The 21,185-nt window shown below is 42.9% G+C and overlaps 1 protein-coding gene across 1 annotated transcript; it reads left to right on the plus strand.

The window, feature by feature from the left end:
* Positions 1–802: 802 nt before the first annotated feature.
* LOC120552695 (polypyrimidine tract-binding protein 2-like) lies at positions 803–20,767 on the plus strand. Its single transcript, XM_039790919.1, has 14 exons — positions 803–960; positions 2,931–2,958; positions 7,464–7,524; positions 8,414–8,586; positions 12,735–12,875; positions 13,201–13,356; positions 13,441–13,551; positions 13,656–13,866; positions 14,146–14,467; positions 15,912–15,945; positions 17,321–17,513; positions 18,556–18,772; positions 19,248–19,325; positions 19,444–20,767. Exons 1-14 carry the CDS (start codon positions 881–883, stop codon positions 19,571–19,573), a joined length of 1,935 nt encoding a protein of 644 aa, XP_039646853.1. The 5' UTR covers positions 803–880; the 3' UTR covers positions 19,574–20,767.
* Positions 20,768–21,185: the final 418 nt, after the last annotated feature.

A 21,185-nucleotide genomic window follows, 5' to 3' on the forward strand; every position in this document is an offset into this window, starting at 1 on the left:
CACTTTCACCGGCTTAATTCACATGAATGTTTTTAGCAAATTTCAGATAATTCCATTGAAAAGTGGATGGAAACATACCGTAGCTACAGTCACATACAAGCTGGGGAACACAGCGGAGCATTCAGCAGCTAAAGAGAGGAGCTGGTGGAGACCAAACACAGAGCTAGAAGAGAGAGTGCACTGGACTGACATACATAAAATAGCAAAAATGTATTATTTTCCTTGGCACCTATCATGTTTTTTCACAAATGATGTACATCATTGTGAAAATGGCTTGAAAAATAGTGCATAACTGCTGCAAATGGGAAAAGAATCTTCCTGAGGGAGCATGCCCCTCGAATCCCCGCCCCCACCAGGTATGGGCTGAACCCCCAATGTTTACAACATCTGGCTCCACCCCAGTTATAGCTTATCTGAGAATTACATGCCACATGATCTTACCATAAAAGTAACAATTCCATAAAATGAAAAAAAAATCGTTCAAAGAATGTGTTATTCTATTTATTCTTTATTTTCAGGCCAACAGTAGGCCTATACGTGTCAACTGACAGTGGCATATTGTTTAGGTTGTTCAGTTTCTCTCCCCTTGTTTTTCTGTGGGACAAAAAAAAATCTAATTGTCAAAATTCATCCTTTTATTTCTGACAATTTATTGTAGGCCTATTTCTGACAGCAGTTTTATTTTCTCTCCCTGTCAGAATAAAAGTGTTACTGAATCGTCATCATCAGCTGCCCCAGGTTACATAGACTGAATAGTATCTACACATGTGTTTTGGGTCCTGTTGTAGCTGAAGGCAACGCGCTCAACAGCTTCGAGACTTTCCGCCCATTTCCGCCATTGCATCGTCTTGCTATTTGCCTCCATTTTACTCTCGTGTGTATGTGTGCGTGCGCAGTGTCGGTGGAAGCTGGAAAGACAACAGGACGAAAAGGACGAGAAATACCTGCAGACATGGACGGGTAATGTTTCATCACTACATGTAGTTTTGACTTATACATGAGTGTGTAAAATAATGCGTCATATTTAGGAGAAGCCGAGGAGGAGTCGCGTGCTGCTGCTGTTAACGGGTTTCCATAGCCACGCGCTCTCTGCCATTAAGGAAGTGTCTCGTGTTAGCATGCCTTAATAACTTAGCTTTATTACATCGGCTGCTTTGCTACCTCTTTGATAAACATGCTCAGGTAGACGTGTTAATAATGTTTCCTCCACAGTAATGTTAGCGTTCTGCCGCAGCTAGTGGAGTTTAGCCACCGCCATGCTAACTAATGTAACGTTACAGTAACGTCGGTCCTTTGTGTTGAAGCTAACTGTCTTAGCTGACTCTACAGGATCTCCTTGTCACTGCGTGCTGCTTTTTTTTATACATCAGACACTTGTATGATGTAGCAAAGCTGCAATGAGCTAAATGATAAACAACGTTGATACATGTGACTGCAGCAGTGTTAACGTTGGACGTTCTATAAAGTGTATGTTCCATCCGAGGTTACATGAAGTGTAGTCGGGTGTGTCAGTCATAGTCCGGGGGTGGACCACCGCGCATGGAGCGTGACCTCAACACTGGAAGATGTGATGAATCGTTAACGAGCCCCTTGGGAAACTGGTAGTTAGGACAGCATGGGGCCAGATCGTGTTGATGTCGTTATACAGACATATATGTACATACACAAACATAATGCGGTTTTAACCTACATGTTGGGAGGGGGAAGTGTGAACTAAGAGGCACTGGTATCAGGAGGCAGTCTCTCTTCAGAATGAAGGCCTGGGAATGTATCAGTAGGTTTTCAATCTGCAAACAACAAATAACTGAACAGCTTTGGTCGCAGTGGGAGTAACCGTGTTGTTGGGCTTGTAGGTGGACTGAAGTAACTGGTGTTAGTTTATAACATTTCTATGTCTTACTGTAACAAAGATCTTTTAACAAGATGCCACACTACATGTTTCATGTTCTAGGACATTTTCAAAATTACGTCTTGTGTGCCTACATTTACCTTCAATTTAAGCCCTATCTTCCCACAACATTGGTTAGGGGAATACAATCAGATACAGATTTATGAAAAAGGAAATGTGGGAACATAGGGCCTAATTTTGGAAAATAAATCCTAGAACTGTGGGAACACAGCCTAATTTTGAAAGAAATCTTAGAAATGTGGGAACATAGGGCCTAATTTTCAGTGGAAAAAATAAATCTTTGAAATGTGGGAACATAGGCACGCTCCCGTAGTCAAGACCACCTAAACCGAGACCAAGTCATTACCAAGAACATAGTGTATCGAGACCGAGGGTTGGAGACGGAGACAAGACCAAATAACTGAAACATACAGTGTAATAACTAGCTAATAGTCCCAGATATGTCGGTTAGTGTTACATTGCAGAATTTACACACTGCTATGCGTTTTCTTTTAGATGTTGTTTTGCAAATGAACTCTTTAAAAAAATATAATGAATAAAATGTTATTACCGAGGATTTGGCTGACATCTCCTAGACAGCCAGAGCTTCTTCTCCGACCACCTACATTCACTTTGGGTTTGTGTGTTAAGGGGGGCGGGGAACGGGGGTTACCAGTAACACGTTGCAGACTAGAAATGAGTCAAGTTATTGGTTGCATTTGAAGCAGGGAGATTTACATCCAGTCACAGTAATGATGTTAACAAATAAATCAGATGATACACAGGCAAATTAGTGATATACCTGCAGTTGTGGTCTTGAAATAAAATTCCCAGTCCTCTTCATCCGAGACCGGGACATGACAGAGTAAAAATGTGCTTGATTCCGAGACGAGACCCAGACCTTGAAAAAGGTCTTGAGACCAAGACCGGTCTCCAGTACTTACAACACTAGAACATACAATTGTCAGCCAGCAATTTAGCCTTGGTTATAGACCTGTAACAAGTTGTGTATCTGACAGTGTCTTGTTTTTCTCTCTTTCAGCATCAGCGATGTTGCAGTTGGAGTGAAGGTGGGTTTTCTGCTTTAATATTTGCTTAGTGTTCACTACACACATCCTGTGAGCTTGCCTTGGACACTGTATGTGTGTTTTTTCTGCTGCATTAATAAGGAACATGCACATTCTTATAACTTGTACGCTGCTGTTGAACAAGAAGAAGACATACTTAATTAATCCCGCAAGGAGAAATTACATTTTTTCCCTCTGTTGTTACAATTACACACCGGCATACACAACAAAAAACAAACAGCCCGATATTAGAGAGATGGATGTTGGGAAACAGAATTTTGTTCCTACATACCTCTAGTCTGACATTGCCAGACCAATTCACAAATGCGAGTCAGTGTGGAGCCTCTTAGTTCATTGTCGATTTCCATGGGGAAATGGCCATAGACCAAAATTATGTAGACCTATATATATAACTGCTGTGTGTTGTTAGTCTTGTTGGGAGGCTGCAGTGCAGCCCTTTATGTGCTCAGGCTGAAGTGATTAATGCGAGAATGATTGATGGCATGCAAGAGTTGGTAGACTGGTTAAACCCAGCCCGATCTGCCGGCGATTTGATTTCGCCCTGCAGCTCAGGCTGGAAACCTGTACGTTTATCTATCCTACTTCCGTTACAATTTTGCAGGGACCAATCATAAACTGGCTTATCCACCTGGCGCGCTATTGGCGGGTTTAACACGATGACGATAGAGAAGCGACCAAGCAGCTTCTTGTTTACATTCGGCCACCAAGACGCTGCTGTGTCACCCGGATCGTTGGTCTGATTGGTTGAAGGACTATCAAGTTGTGTACAGAGTCATTTGAACTATGCCTGTTGATCACGCCTCTTGTGCAGTAGAACATACAGAGCAGACTCCACATCTTAAAAGATTGAGCTTGGTCAGCTGATAGCCAGACTAGAGAGTTGGATCACAACAGAACAACGTTGAACGCCACAGTCCGGATATGTAATGTTAGTTGAACCAGCTAGCATTAGCTCACTTCATGGCGCTTCTCAACTCAGTTACCAGTTGTGGAAAAGCACTGACCTGACTACATTCATATGACAGCTTTAGTGACTTTCACATTAAAAATTAAATAATGAATTATATACTTATATCAATAAGGCTTTATTGGTGCCCAAAATTCACGAGCTACCCAGCAGTATGTAAAGTGATATATAAAATATATATGTAAAGTCATTAAAATGAGCACCACCTTTTACCAGCTCCAACTTAAAAGCAACACATTAATGCATCAATAATTATAATCCTAATACATATATTTATTGTTCTGAAATGGGCCAATCTGCATGATGAGCTTGATTTTGATGCTTACACTTTTTACTTTTAGCATAGACTGTATATACAGGGTGTCCGCTGGGTTTTAAAAAGTATTAGAAGGTAGTAAATTAAATTAGTAAAAATGAAGGCCATTGAAAGGTATTAATCGCCATTTTACGAGGTATTCATTTTTAGAATTATTTTTTTGCAAACTATGAGTTGTCCATTTTTTTTATTATCTCTATTTAAGTTGATCTTGTAAAGTTTGTGTCATATTATATCCTATCCCGCATCGGGGGATAGCCTATCTTAGCCTGACAAGCCAGACCCACATCAAGATGTTGGTTCTGGGAACTCACCATTGGCAGGGCTCAATCCGAGGGGCGGGATAAACCGCTGTCTTTCAAATTCCTTCTGCATGCAATAGGATAGCGCTACAACCAGGCAGAGCAACGAAGAAGGTAGCGGAGCTAGTTGATAGATTCAACTTTTGCCGTATCCGGTAGGCAAAACTGTGGATGAAACATTTTGCGCGCTGAACTGGATGACTAGTGGCTGCCAGTGTTTGTCAAGTTACTTGGAAATAGTAATTAGTTACTGATTACTGATTACTTCTCCAAGAAAGTAATCCAGTTACTTTACTGATTACTTATTTTCAAAAGTAATTAGTTACTTTACTAAGTTACTTTTCAAAAACATGCGTCGGAACGATTCAGAGTCAACAGTGGAAATTGGCAGCATGTCCTCGACAATATAGCCAGCGACGAGCTTCTTCAGTTCAGCGGCACTAAGTCCTGTCGCTTTTAAGTCTATTTTCACCTGTTTAGCAGGAGAGGGGCCCACGGAGGTTCGCCCGGTAGAGCTGGATGTAGCCGCAGCAGTCATGTCAGTTGGGGGTTCAGGTTTTTTTTCCAGTGAGTTTCACATTCCTGTGCCAGCTTGCTAGGTGCTTGCTCTGATTTGAAGTGGAATTTTTCGCTGTAGATAACAGTTTTCTTCCCCACGCAGAGTTGGTGGTACTTCGGCGGTTACTTTTTGTCACCTTTAACCGAGTCAAACTCAAAGTAATGTCGGTACTTCCAAGCATTAAACGCTGCATGGTCCTGCTCTCTCCCGCGCCCCATGTTGTCTCTTGTTCAACACTACACACGTCGGTGTTTACCACTGACGTCGCGGCGCTCATACGTCATTGTCACTCACGAGACAGTCTCACGAAACAAAATCACGGTTAAGTAACGCAGTAACGCAGCCTGCTTACGGGGAAGTAACAGTAATCTAATTACTGTTTTTGCAATTGTAATCCCTTACTTTACTCGCTACTTGAAAAAAGTAATCTGATTACAGTAACGCGTTACTTCTAACGCGTTACTGGCCATCAGTGGTGGCTGCTGAACGTCAAGCTCCTTAACAGCTTTGACAGCTAAGCTACCTACGCAAAAATGGGCAAATGCAAATTTTCCGATAAATGGCTAGAGGACCCGGACTAGAAGAAGAAGAAAAAGGTAAACAACGGCAGAACTGGCAGCAGCATTGCCAACAATGCTTCGATTTGATTACCTACTTCAAGCCTTTCATTTGCCATAAAAGAACTCCTCTTAACCCAGTAAGTTTACAAGAGAGACTTGCAGTCACTCTGAGAGTCCTGGCTTCCGGTTGTCCGCGAACTCATCCATGCTTCCTGTTTCTGCTTTGTCATGTGCTGCTGAAAAAATAGAGTGGTGCACGCCCTCTGCTCGCGCACCCAAAATCCTGGCGCGTGCCAGCGAGATCTATGTCACATTGGCGCTTGCCAGTGAGATCTACGTCATTTTGACGTCACATTGGCGTGCGCCAGCTCGGCTACGGCTACTGTAAAACGGCCCATATCAATCTCATTAATCACTTTCTGTGCTGTTGCTACCGTTAGGCCTACACCAGTGCCACCGTCCAAACCAACGTTACGGCTACAGCATCGACTACGGTATAAACGTATTATACGTATAAACCTGCAACTCAGTGGCGTGTTGGTTTTAAAAAAAATATTGAGAAGGTATTGAATTTACTTCCAGGATTTCTGTATATACCCTGATATAACTAGACCTTTACTGAAGTGCCAGTTAATCCTGTGGTCCATCTTACCTGTTAGACATTGTGATTAAAAGAATCGAAATGCAGTAAAATGTAGTTATCAAAACAAGATGTTTTGTCGTTGTCTTCTAATCTCAAAATGCTCCATAAGGTCGCATTTACTTCCGGGTCCCCTTACCTCATTTTAGTTTTGTATCTTTCACCAAACACACATTACAATAAATGTAAAGAGACATGCCATAAAGCTGGTATGTAGCCTGCTGTTAATGCCAGAACCAGCAGATTTCTTTAAAATATTAGTTTTGAACTTTGATAGCATTAGAATGGCTTTAATGAAACGGCTCAGGCTTGTGTCCCAGCTGATCACCAAAACGCAGCCGTTTCCTCGGATAAGCGTATTGTTGTGGTTGCCTAACCTGATTTGTTGAGTGCCTGCTGCGTTTCCGTCTGCACAAAACAAAGTTAAAGTCCTCTCTGGAAGGGAAACGGAACAGTCATAAAACTCTGATTCCTCTGATATGGTGGGTCTTTGTCATCCTGTTTATTTCATCAATATTTCAGTGTCGAGGACAGAACAGAGGGGTGCCAGCTGTTGGGACAGAAATCTTCTCTTGGATTCTTGTAGCTCGTGCACTGTGTGCTCACATTCTGGCCCAAGTCAGACAACTTTATTACCCTTCCAATTTATTTGTGTCCTGTCGCCGTAGCAGAGCCTGCAACATCTAGTTTATCGTTACCATAAAGAATGTTAGTGACAAAAGAACAATTGGTTCAAATGTAGTCGGACAGAAACCACGAGGGCTGTGTGAAGCTATTATAGCGTTATGTGTAATGGGTCCCCAGCCAGGTTCTGCTTCATCCCATCAGTCAGGTTTAAGAGCACAGGGCGCCCGTCAGCCCCAGCAAGCCTTCTGGGACCGAGCAGAGCTCAGGATGAAATGACACGTCTTGACATCTTAAATTCAGCAAGATTAAACCCACACCAGAAGAGGAGGAGCAGACCACTCTCCTTCTGTTTTATGTCCCTTTCCACCTACCCCTTTTGTTCCTTTAAACTGTCTTCAGAGACTTCTGCCTTATTGTTGCCTTTGAGGGCCTGTCTGGAAAATGGAAATAGTTTCCTAGTTTCCCCATTATTTCACAACTGTTCCTGACTGTTGGTCTATGTCTTTCTTTCTGCAGAGAGGATCAGACGAGCTGAGTATGTACAACAGTCCCAACTCGGGCATGAGCAGTATCAGTGGTGAGTTTGTTCCGACCACCCTTGGACGGGGGTACGCAGGCAACCATTTGATCGGTAGTGACCGACGGCATTAAAAGGAGTTAAATGGTGTTTGAAAAGTGAACCCCATGGGAGCTGTTTGGTGTGTGAATAACATCACGCTCCTCTGTAGGAGGGCACCCACACACCACAACATGTGACTGAAGGATACCTCTGCATTGTAATGCCTCCCCCTGCTATCGGCAGCAGAACTAAGGACGACTGCAAGAGTTGGTTATGGCACTACAAAGAAAAGACGGACAAAGTTCACCTACTAAACAACATCTAGTGTCTTTAATCAAAGTCCCAGTCTACCATTGCTACACAACGCCCCCCTTCCAAGCTAATGTCACCCCGCCCCAATGTGCCCTGAGATGATTCTCAGACTGCCTTTATTTAGGCACCTGATGTGCATTGACAGTTCTTTAATTTCAGGATCCCAGCTTCTACATTTAATGTGACTAGGTCGGTTGTTGTGCTACAAAACAGAATTACTAAATTATTATTCATCTTAGTAGGTAGTGTGACCGGCACAGGCTACTGTGTACCTTCTCAAAATCATAAGTACTGTGTGTATCCCAGCCTGAAAATATAAATAGTCCCCAACAAATTTACTGTTTCGTCCTGTTTTAAAATACATTCTAAAAATGACAGTGGCCAGCTGTTTTAGGAAATGACTGAGATTTTAGTAGTTTATAATCATGACACGGTTTCAAAGAATGATCTCTTCGGTAGGAACCAATGGGCTTAAGGGACGGACTGACACATTGTTGCTTCTTACCTTTTCCTGAGATGTGTTGACAGTGACAAAAATGCAGAATACCATTGCATCGATTGGCACAGGTAATGGATGTTTATGCTACACTTTCAGACGGGGCTTCCAATGGCAGTGACAGTAAAAAGCTTAGGGTGGAGGAGGCCCCACCATCTCGTGTGCTCCACATCAGGAAGCTGCCCAACGAGGCCTCGGAGACCGAAGTCATCGCCCTCGGCTTGCCTTTTGGCAAAGTTACCAATATCCTCACACTGAAGGGGAAGAACCAGGTGAGTGGAGGAAGCCGTGGACATGGTGTATTTGTAAGAACCACATAAGTGTTAGGATTGGATACCGTTCACATTTTTATCGGTACCGGTACCTGAAATCCGGTTCCGCTACCAAGCAGTACTTTCTCTCGTAATAAAAAAACAAGTCAGTTGTAAAAATAATTCCCATTCATCCTGTTTACTTAGAACATTTTTTTTATTTATTTAGAACATTTTACACTTAAAATAAAATAAACAAAGAAATAGCACACCTCCCTCTCTCCTCCCAAACCCATCCCTACAACCTAAAATAATAAAATAAAATAATAATCAAATAATTATTAATTTCTTACACTGCACTGTAACTTTTATTCTTGTATTTGTATCTTATTATTTTTTTAGTCTCTTTTATTTTGCATGACCATTTTTAATTGCTCTTTAAAGGCTCTGACACACCAACCCGACGGCAGAAAAGGCAGTCGGACAGACTGCCTCCCCAAGTTGGTAAAAAAAGTGCCTCGGGACACACCGAAGCGACGCAGACTTCAGCGTACGTTCTGCGCGTGCGTGAGATGTAATATGTCTCCATAACAGCAGGTGGCGCTAATCTGTATTGACGCCCCAAAAATGAACGAAGGCGTCATATCGGTCTGCCTGCTCCCGGATTTTACAACCGGGCATAATGGCGGCTTCGTTCGGAATACAATCTCATATTTAATGAAGATAGTTCACCGAAATGTATTTCTGAAAACATTTTAACCGAGAAATAGGCCATGCAGTTGCTGAATCTGTCTTCATTTCAGATCAACAAAGGTCAGTTTAAAAGATTTTCGTCAGATTTTGAGAGGCGTTAGTCAGGCTCATCCCGCTCGTCATTTCCGGGTTAGCACTCCACCAATCAGATTGGTCATTGAGTCCGACTGCCCGCCTTCTGATTCAACAAGTCAAATCGGCCCAAATGAAGGCCGACAGCTCCTCCGACTGATGACGGCACGGAACACACCGAACAGACTCGAGTCATCGACCTTGCCAGACTGTCCGACGGCCGATTATCGAGTTGGTGTGTCAGCGCCTTTATGTTCGATATTTCTAAACCTATGTGAAATTACAAATGTCACGGGAAACGCATCAAAATAGATTCATAACAAATACAACAGGTTTATTTCAACTGACAGTCATATTGGACTGGTCCAACATGAAGAAATAAATAAGGACCATGTCTACAGAACAGGACATGTCCTACTGGTTGGACAGTATAAAATATATAAATAAAGAGAACAGGACATGTTCTACTGGTTGGACAGTATAACATATAAATAAAGAGAACAGGACATGTTCTACTGATTGGACAGTATAAAATATATAAATAAAGAGAACAGGACATGTTGTACTGATTGGACAGTATAACATATATAAATAAAGACAACAGGACATGTTCTACTGATTGGACAGTATAAAATATATAAATAAAGAGAACAGGACATGTTGTACTGGTTGGACAGTATAACATATAAATAAAGACAACAGGACATGTTCTACTGATTGGACAGTATAAAATATATAAATAAAGAGAACAGGACATGTTCTACTGATTGGACAGTATAATATATATAAATAAAGAGAACAGGACACAACTTTTCTTTCGCTTCTCTGATTGGTTCAGTGTGTTGTCTATTTCTTGACTTACACTGTCACTCTGTCGAAATATACACACACGTGGTACGCTCCATAGTCACGTAGTGGACCCGTGTGCTGACGTGCACTAACATGTACAAGTGGCACGGTAACTGGCCAATGAAACAGGATCATTACAGCGTTTCAAGCGGACTCTAAATCAAACACTACTAAGCCACACAGCCAACAGACGGGACGCAGCGCTCCACAACATAAACTACATATTGCATACTTATTGTGACACTTTCGATATATTGCGATAAGGATATTGAGTCGATATACTGTATCTTGCACCCCTAGATATAATATTGGGCAACGTGATATTGCGATAACAATGTTGAATTGCCTTGTTGCTGAAATGTGCTATAGAAACGAGACAAAAAAACTGTCCAACTTCTCCTCCCTACAGTGCTTAACCAGCCTTTAGATACAAATAATTAAAGTTAAATTAAAGAGAGAAGAGCTTGGGAAGTAAACCAAGAGCTTATTCATTATTTTACCTACTGTTAAAAAAAGCAAATACAGGTTAATCTCTCATACACTACTCTTTTTGCACTTGCTCCGTTTACTTGAAGTTTTTATTTTTGTATTCCTCCTGAAAGTGACTTTATTTTATTGTTTGATTGATAGCCTACATCTGGCTTCAGGTTAGGGCTGGGCGATATATCGATATAAACAAATATATCGATATATTTTTAAATGAGATATGGAATTAGACCATATCGCATATATCGATATAGTTCAAATGTGATCCTTGCTCCCATAGATATGTCGCCGTGAGGTTCTAAACATACGTCAAAACCCGCCGCCATCTTGGAACAGGGGGCCGAAGCATTCAGATCAACGCTAAAGATGCCGGACTTTTGTACTGCTTAATTATGTTCGATAGAGGAAATGAAAAGAACAAACCGCAATGGATAACATTTAACAGGTGACAATGTGTTTTATGATTATATATGCCGCCGACCAGCAATCTGAGCTCCGGCGTAGCGGGAGGCGGAGAGCCCGTGGCCGGCCGCAGCGTCTCTTCCCCGGGCAAAAACACAGCTCCCGCTGCTGCGCCGGTCCCCGCTGATCCAGATCGGACCAGCCAAAGACAGAGTGGTGATCGGTAGGATCTTACACGTAGTCCAGGACGAACTGTATGTCGATATCGGCGGAAAGTTCCACTAAGTTTGCCGGCGGCAGGCGGACTGAAAGAAGCTACAGCGGGGCAGCGACCGTCTGCCGCTGCAGGATCTGGAGCTCAGTGCCCGTTAAAATTACATGTAACGCTTAAATACATACAGAAATAAATAGTGGAGGAATGAGCCTGGACATTTCAGTCTGTTTAAACTTCACCTTGAAGCAGAAACTCTTAGTTCAGAAGGGTGAAGTTTCCGTTTGGACTCAGATCTGTGAACCGATCATAATAAATATTCTTTGTATTAACACATTAATTAGTTTCTTTGTTTTGTAGTCGATAGTTCATCTTTTAGTTTACTTAAGTGGAAGCAGTATCAAGTGGAAGAATGGGACTATAACCTAGGCTTACAGGCATGAGGCATTACATTTTGAACAAAGTAGATTATATTAATATCAAAAGCTTAATTGACCTTTGGAACGAATCACAAATAGCCTATGGAGCTTTGATTTCAAAAAGTTACTCCTGTTATACAGTATTTAGGTTTACATTTTATTGTTATTTGAACAGCTGAGCATTTAATCATGAACCAGGTGAAGAAACCGGTTTATTATTTATTTGATTTTGCAACTGTTTCTATGAAACTACTTGTGACATGTCATATTTGATTTGGGCTTTGACTGAACATTTGCTCTCAATTCGCGGAAAAAAATATCGGGATATATATCGTATATCGATATTCAGCCAAAATATATCGGGATATGACTTTTGGTCCATATCGCCCAGCCCTACTTCAGGTTGCACTAAAAATTAATTTTACTTGAACAGTGCAGTTTTAAATAATTTTAATAAATAGAGATTTGAACCTTGTTGAAATTTGTTTTGTGTAAATTGTTAATAATTGAGCAATGGGAAAATAGGGAAATTTGGGACAGCCCTAGTATCACATGAGGACTTTGGACTCATTGGGTCTTGCCATCTTGAACCGCATCAGAGACGTGCCCACAGCTCCGTACAAAGCGGACCAAAAGCCTATTGTGTGTCTGCTGACGAGGGCCGTAGGAGATATTTGGCATTTGGGTCCGAGATTTCTCTGAAGTACAGCTGCATTGTTCTCCTCGCAGTACGGATCTCAGTGTGTCGCCTATTCTCGATCGATCGACACCCCTCGATGTTCACACAACTTCATCTGTTTTGGTCTAGAGGACAGAGGTTCTTTAGTCCGGTCTGTTCATTTATTTGTCTGTTACTTGCAGGATATCTAAACTAACTTTTGCATAGTTCAGTGAAAATGGGTGGAAGGTTTGCCTAAATTTTGTGGAAACTAAGTAGCAGATAATTACTTCTAGTTCTCCTTTTTCTCTTCTTCCAGGCGTTCTTGGAGATGGGGACGGAGGAGACGGCCATCACAATGGTTAACTACTACACCACTGTAACTCCGCACATCCGCAATGTCCCTGTCTTTATTCAGTACTCCAATCACAAAGAACTCAAAACTGATGCTGGCAATCAGGTTGGTAGAGCCAGACTAACAGACCAAACACTACAACCGTTGTTTCATCATCCCAGCTACAGCTCCTGTGCCCCATCAGTAATTGGTTGAGAACTAGAGCTTTTTGTTTGGCTGTCTTAATGCTTTGAAGTTCTGAAGTAATTGGAGGTGTAAAACGTATAAAGATAATCATGTTCAACCATAGAGGCTACCTTGTTTAGTGTTTGGCAAATGTGGACACGTGTCAGTGTGTATGTCCTGATTTCTTTTAAATTATTATTTCACCATGTTAGCTGTTGAGCCCCATTGTTAAAGCCAGTGACTGACAGCTTGTGTTTGGCCGTAGCGGACCCAGGCGGTGCTTCAGGCAGTGTCGGCGGTCCAGTCCGGCGGCTCACCCAGCTCAGACGTACAGGAGGCTCTGGCTGCAGCCTCCAGTCCTGTGCTGCGGATCATCATCGACAACATGTTCTACCCTGTAACGCTGGATGTGCTGCAACAGGTATGCAGCCCACACAGGAACGGTTCAGTTGGCATGTGACCTAACTCTCTTTATATTTGTTTGTATTGTTTGATATGTTTGCAGATTTTCTCCAAGTTTGGCACAGTCATGAAGATAATCACATTCACCAAGAATAATCAGTTCCAGGCCCTTCTGCAGTTCAGCGATCCTGTCAATGCACAGCAGGCCAAACTGGTAAGAGCGTGTTTACCTGCAGCTCTTTAGCATTAATGTGTTAGTGCTTTGCAATGCCACATTTAATAGTTGAACGTATATGATGACTCTCTTTCTCCTGCCAGGCACTGGATGGCCAGAACATCTACAACTCGTGTTGCACGCTGCGTATCGACTTCTCCAAGCTGGTCAACCTGAATGTCAAGTACAACAACGATAAGAGTCGCGACTACACGCGGCCCGAGCTGCCTGCTGGTGACGGCCAGCCCAGCATCGACCCCTCGGTGGCCGCCGCCTTCAGCAAAGACTCCAACTCCCTCCTCGGTAAGATCCCAGGTACATCACACTTTTCTTTTTCTTCCTTTTTATCCTGTTGTTGATGTTTGTACCAGCTGCTTTAATTTAGTCTCATGAGACATTTTTGTCAGGTTGAATAATTTGTAAAAGCTGTGTTTTATTTTTGAAATGGAATTAATCAAAGCTGAGTGGTGGCTGTTTATCAGTCATTTTGGCTGGTTTATGGCTTGCGTCCATGCCCTGCTCAGTGTTGTTATGCTGTGGTTTAGTGGAAGTGCTGCTCTCCATTCCATGATTGCCTGGTCTGCTTCCCGACAGGAGCGCTGAACCCTCTGAGCGCGGCGGCGGCAGCAGCTGCTGCTGCAGGGAGGGTGGCCCTCGCTGGACAGACGGGCTCCAGCGGAGTCCTGCTGGTCAGCAACCTCAACGAGGAGGTTAGTAACACACCTGCACACACACACACCTGTCAGACGGACCATCTACCCCCCCTACCCCAACTTCATCCCTCTGTAGTTTTGTTTTTGCTGTTTAGGGCCGGTAGTTTCCCTGTTCTACTTTTGTCATGTCTTGAGTCTGTCATAGCGGAGACCTTAAGAAGGTCCGTGCTGGGATGTTTACGTTACATAATGTGGTGTATTTAGCTGCTGTGATCTTGGTCAGTTCTATTTGCATGCAAATATTAGATACTCTCAGATTTAGAGCTCTTCTGTGAGAATACGAGCGTGGTTTTGTTTGAGCTTTTTATTCCACCGAATGCTTTTCTGTAGTCGGGCTAATAATAGCTTAGGCAGAAAAGTAGTCCATATCTTTTCTAGATATTTCCACAACGTTTAGCCACTCAGAGCTGTGATGATGTCTGTTCTGATGGACACTGATCACTGAACTGTCCCAGGGGACACTCGACATTACACTGAGGGACAGGTGTGCTAATGCTTTTCCATGTCATGCGTATGCATTCACGAGAGGGGAAAGGGGGAGTTTCCTGTAAAGAGATGGGAGGGCAAGCGCAAAGTGCTTAAGCAGCCATGTAATATTACAGTTACTGGAAGAATTCAAAGATGACATTGAATCTCCGACTCTTCGTTCAAATTCCATTCCAGCAGTTGTTAAAGTCCTCGCTACGCTACAAATATTGGCATCAGGATCATTTCAAACAGTCATAGCATCAGCAGTGGGGATATCGCACTGTCTGCACTCAGCTGTATCATTGCACCAGTACTTAACACTTTGCTACAGCGCACTAGTCAATGCATACATTTCCCCACCACTAATGCCGAAGTAACACGCATCAAGCTGTTACCTCACGAACAAGCAGATCAACTTTGTTATCGCTAAATCTTTGTTTTTGCTGTTTTGACTGACTTGGTGGCTGATCCATGACAGAAAGTTAAGCGCAATTTACGGTATAGTGGGCGGAGAAAGGCGCTGATTAGCCGATGAACTGCAGGGTTGGTAAATAAGACGTACGCTGAAGTATCGCAGTGTGCGCTTTTTGCAGGTTAGCCATGGCGCTGGTAACGCTCCATTCGCAAATGTACCTACATCTGGCCCTGAGAGTCCAAACCTCTTCAGAATAAATGCACTGGACCACTTGTTATTATTCCAGTTAGTTTTGATATGAAGTATAAAAAAAAAAAATGTCTAACCTTTTCTTTGCTTTTTTAGTGTCCTTTACACACCCAGAGCCTTGCTGATATTTTTTTTTTAAACTTTTGGTCAGCCCATGTCCCTATAAGAGAGAGGGGGATTTGCTGTTTCTGTCACCGCACCAGAACCCTCCCTCTTTCCTCCTCTGATGTTCTGCCCTCCCTTCTCTTGTCAAACTGTATCTAACTCCGCTAACTGTCTCTCTCTGTTTTTCTCTCTAAGCTCTGCTCACCTCTCCTCAGCTCATATGAAAGCTCATATGAAATCATTCTGTGGTCTCCTAAGCTGTGTCTCAGTCCTGGGAACAAATACCTGCCTCTCTGAAACGCTCGCTCACTGACTTTTCTCCCTCTTCCTCTGCGTTTTGCCTTTTTTAACTGTGACCTAAGCGACATCTAATTTGTCTCACCTAATGTCTCTGTCTCTTTCCTCATCAGTCTGTTTTCTCTGGCTGTGAATGAGCTTCTGACAGTATCTCAACCACTCAAACACCTGATGTTAAGATACTGTGCTTAATCCTTCTTTTAGCCTCTCAGACTTGTGTGAACGCCATGTTTTACTCAGGTGGCCTTCACATCAACTCTTGCATGCCAAATTATACTGCCAAACTAATATTGAACTGCATGGTCTCTTAACTATCCCCCGGCCCCCCCTCAGCTTCTCACACCCTTGTAGTACCCTTCTCTCCCTCGCTGAAAGATTGTACATCTTCAGATTTCCGACCTGCTGCATGTTGTTTTTTTATCCCATGGTTATGACTTTATATTGCTGATTTTATTATGATTTTGACATGATTGTAACTTTACCTCATGCTTGTCCAGGGTGAAGCTATTTGCTGTATTTTGACTAAAGAAAACATTGATCCAAGCCATTATCTCTGACCAAACTACCTGCATTATTCCAGTGTACTGACCTATATTTTATTTTTTGTCCCTCCCCCCTCCTTTTTTTTTTTTTTATTCCCTCTCCCCCAATTTGCATTTGCTTCCCTATTCCCCCCATCCCTCCCTCTCTACCCCCAATCCCCTCTCCCCTCCATTCATTCTGCCCCCTCCCCTCCCCCTCCATGTGCTGGTGGGGGACTTTTAATCACCCCTTCCTATTGCTCCACCTCCTCCCACATTAACCCCCCCCCCCTCCATGACTCCTCTCTCTCCGCCTGTTCCCCTCCTTCATGACCCACCACCTCCATCACTCTCCGGGGGGAAAACAAAAACCACCATTCCTCCTACCTACCTCCGTTCTGGATCGATCTGTCCATTTCCTACCTTCCCCCCTCATTCCCTCTCTACTCTCTCTACCCCGCTACCTGTTCCCGCTTCTCCGTTCCCTTTCTGTCCCTCCATACATTGTACCCTGTTACCTTGCTTGTTGTTCATGTCTATTTGTCTCTCTCTCTCTCTCTCTCTCTCTCTCTCTCTCTCTCTCTACCTCTCTCTCTACCTCTCTCTCTCTACCTTCTCTTTTTGTTCTACTTCATTCTTTATTTGAGACATTTGTCATTATTAGTATTATTATTATTATTATTATTATTACAAGCTTATGTATATTTATATGCGCACAGTAGCTTGCTTGGTAATTTGTAATACATTTTGGCCCCCTGTTTATTGGTTTGGGTTAATGTTCATTACCTTTGCCCTAAAATCTGCTACTTCGTAATCTGTTAATGCACGGTTAGGTGATTATTTTTTTGCATGCTGTTTTTTTTATTTCTAGCCAGCTTGATAACTTATCTGTTTCGAGGGTGTCTCTTCTCTTTACCTGTTCTCTCTACACACCTCTCACTCTACTGTGAAGTTCTTGTGTGTCCTCTGCTAGTCTCTCTTCTGTGTTTTCTTGTCTTTAAATGTCCTTGTCTCCGATGCTAACTTTCAGTGTTTTTCTAACTGTCTGCTTTCTCTCCACCTCAACGCTTCTCCTCGTGCCCGCCTGTGGCTCTAATGCAGGAGTGTACGGCGATGTCCAGAGGGTGAAGATCCTTTACAATAAGAAGGACAGCGCTCTCATTCAGATGTCCGATGGCAACCAGGCCCAGCTAGGTGAGCAGACGTCCCAAGCCCCAACTCAGTCCCTCACGGATCATCGTGATGGGATGCTCGGGCATCCCAGGAGGCGTAAACCTCACTGAGTGCCACTACAAATGTTAAATAATGTTATTACAGATGTTTGACGTCATATTAGACTAACCAACACTGCCTAAATGGATGAAACAAGACCTTCAAGAAATTACACACCTTTGCTTCGTCTCTGACACAAATTTTGATTAATATCTAATCTACTTACGTAATTTACTTAGAAGCCAACCTCAGAGGTGATCTGTATCACTGTAGTTCACACTTTGTGATAATACCTACATTTTTGGGTTACTTCGCATTACTTAATGATTATTCTGTCTGTAAAATCGTTGGACATCTCAAACATGGAGAAGGCAGAAATTGTAAGACGTATTGCAAGGGCAAAGGCACTGCAGTCTGTCAAAGCATACTTGAGAGAAATCAAGGCCGACTGCAGCACAGACCTCCGCCAAGGCTATGGCCTGTCTCGCAATGTTAAGGAAAGTGAAAAATAATTTGTGAGTGTCTGCTCCAAAATGTAACTGTTTCTTCCTTGGCCCATGCTGCACTCTTAAAACATGTTTCATGACAATCGGGCCCGTAGTTTTTGTGTAGCCCTGCTGACAAACCAAACCGACAACATAACATCCAGCTATGTGTACTCGTACGTCAAATATTGTCTGTAAAATCTACAGAGAAGTCTGGCAATTTGAGTTTGGACATTTTGAAATGGACGATGTGGAGGAACCCTTAAGAGACAGAGCTGTCCTTCAGTATGTTGGAAAACAGAGTTGTGAGTATGGCCAGTTCACTGCTGCCCTTAGTTGTAGTGTGATGAGTCAACTCAGTGTGACTGCATACAAAGACTTTCACTTTTAACCCTTTTATGCATATGGATCTAGTTTTAACGGTGTAGTGATTTACATGTTTTCATTGAATTGGGTGCCGTTAGTAGAGCCAGCGAATACCACATTACAGGCTGCAGCGATTTCACCACTGACCGTCCTCTCTTTTGCCCCGGCCACAGCAATGAGCCACCTGAATGGCCAAAAGATGTACGGGAAGATCATCCGGGTGACGCTGTCCAAGCACCAGACGGTGGCGCTGCCCCGTGACGGCCTGGACGACCAGGGCCTGACCAAGGACTACGCCAACTCCCCACTTCACCGCTTCAAGAAACCTGGCTCTAAGAATTTCCAGAACATCTTCCCGCCATCTGCCACCCTTCACCTCTCCAACGTCCCGTAAGTACCGGGCCGGTCGGTTCTGTTAGATACTGGACAGTGCTCTGTCTCCAACATCCCTTGAATTCCACTGGGAATCACAGTAGGTTTTTTTTAATCACATTTGGCTGCACTCTCAATCTCGGCACTGTTTGAGTACCAGACTGTATAGACCTTTTCACGGCAGACAACGTAAATGATGGCTCAGGTCCATGGAGTGTCCCAGAGAGCCAGAATGCTGGAACTAGTTCACCTATGTAAATTGAAATAAATAAAAAAAATAGTTATCAATTATGCTGTCAATCAATGTAAAAAAGACCATAGCAAGAAATACCAAGTGTCAGGTAGCAAAGGGCCGCTGCCAAGGACTCAGCCCACATGGCGCACACATAAACATTAGAAACATTGTCCTTGCTCATTAGCACTCTTCATTAGAGCTACTTGATGCTAAAAAACGAGTCCTCATTACTGTGACTTGTGGCCTTTATTTCAATAGACAAGATGTGACGGAGGATGACCTGCGGCTGCTCTTCTCCAACGCTGGAGGCACTGTGAAAGCATTCAAGTTTTTCCAGTAAGTAGACCTATCCTACTGAAGGAGCCAGGATGGGCTCCATCAGCACAATGAGTGATTCTTGCTGTGGTTTAGCGTTTGTGCACTGGTAATTACTGCGGTGTCTTATCTGTTTTAGGGATCGCAAAATGGCTCTGATCCAGATGTCAACAGTGGAGGAGGCCATACAGGCCCTGATTGACCTGCACAACTACAACATGGGAGGCAGCCAGCACCTGAGAGTCTCCTTCTCCAAGTCCACCATCTAAAGATCTGACCCACAGCGTGTCGGAAACCTTACAGACTGTGTCTGGACACTGGGGGTGGGGGGCAGTTTTGTTGTTGGGGTTTTGTTGATCCTGTCATTCCTAGAGAGACTGACATTTTTGACTCGCATCCTTTTTTTAAAGAGAAGAATTGAGTATGTTTCAGATACTGGATCCTCCCAGCTATTCTTAACTGTACCTCTGTATTTTTATGTAAAACACAATATTACATGATTGATTGTCCCCCTGTATGATAGTTTGATGTAGATCAGTGTTTAATTCTTTATTTAGTTGGAAAGATACAGTACTTATGTGCCTTACTTGACAATATCAACCATTTCTACAGCTGGACATGGTTACTCATTACTCTGCTATGCTTCTGAGGCACATTGGTATTGGATATTTTTGGGGGTTAGTGAGAATGCAAGCTGTGTTGTCATCCTCTAGACATTGTTACAGTTTCCCTTTTAGTTTATCAACAGAAGAGAATATTCCTGAGGCAACATGTAAGAGTTTTCCAGCATCCTGTGCCTGGCAGCTTCACTTGAATTCCATTATTCCACGAGTACGCTCAGTGTGAGACTGTTCTCCCCAGTTTTGAATTCACATATCACGGTGTGATTTCTTTATCCGTGTTTTGAAGCCTTCCATGCTTTTTCTTCTTGGCAGTGAGGTGTAATCGTCAGTGACAATGGTTTTCTAAGCATGTTTAGTTATGATAGGATCTCCCATCAGAAAGTGTTGCATGCTGTGGAAGCAGTTAGAAGAGGAGTCCACTGTGATTTTATTGTCAAGTGACCGTTTACTAGAGAGGGCTACTCAGTTGGACCAAAGTTTCTGTGCCTTTTAGTGTTCCTTGAACTCATTTGAACTAAAAGCATTAGAACACACTGACGGCCAGAATTATAAGTGGTGAGTTAATTCCCATTTTTTTTAAAGACCCAACAGGACCTCTTGCTCAGAAATAACATAGTAATGTGTATTTTTTTTCTTCCAAGTCTGATTTTTATACAGCTCAAAATGTAAGGATTTGGTATAGTTCTGAAGAGGCACAATTAAAGGATGAATTATTTTCTAACAAGGGGAGGTGCGCCTTGGTTTCCTGCTTTTTGAGTTTTCCCTCTCATGGTCTCTCTCATGTATTCTGCATTACGTCTGTAGCATGCTTAATAAAACTATTCTGTAGCGCTGCATTCACCTCTGTCTCTCTTCTTCTCTGTTCTGTCTGCTCTGCTCACTTCTGAAACCATCTTCAGTCCCAGGGTGGGAAAGAAGCCAAAACTCATTTTGGAGCCACTTGAAAACTCGCTCTTATAAGCCAGATTGAGCCCTCTGATGGTACTAATTTACAGGACAAGAAGTACATTTTGTGGATGCGTTTCCCACCCTGCCAACTGACACAATCTATTCCTTTTGATGTCTTGCTCCTCTCTTCTAGTAGTTGCCTATTTTCTAATCAGTCTCTGAGGGCCTGGCTCTCCTGACAGTCTGTCTGATCTATCTACTTGTTCTCACACCTTTTATCAATTACATAAATGGCCCCATTTGTCATTTTTCCAAGCTTTTTGCATTTTACGCCACTGCCAGCTTTTGAGCGTCTGAGTAAAATTGCTTC

Source organism: Perca fluviatilis, chromosome 22 (genome assembly GCF_010015445.1).
Source record: "Perca fluviatilis chromosome 22, GENO_Pfluv_1.0, whole genome shotgun sequence".
NCBI lineage: Eukaryota > Metazoa > Chordata > Actinopteri > Perciformes > Percidae > Perca > Perca fluviatilis.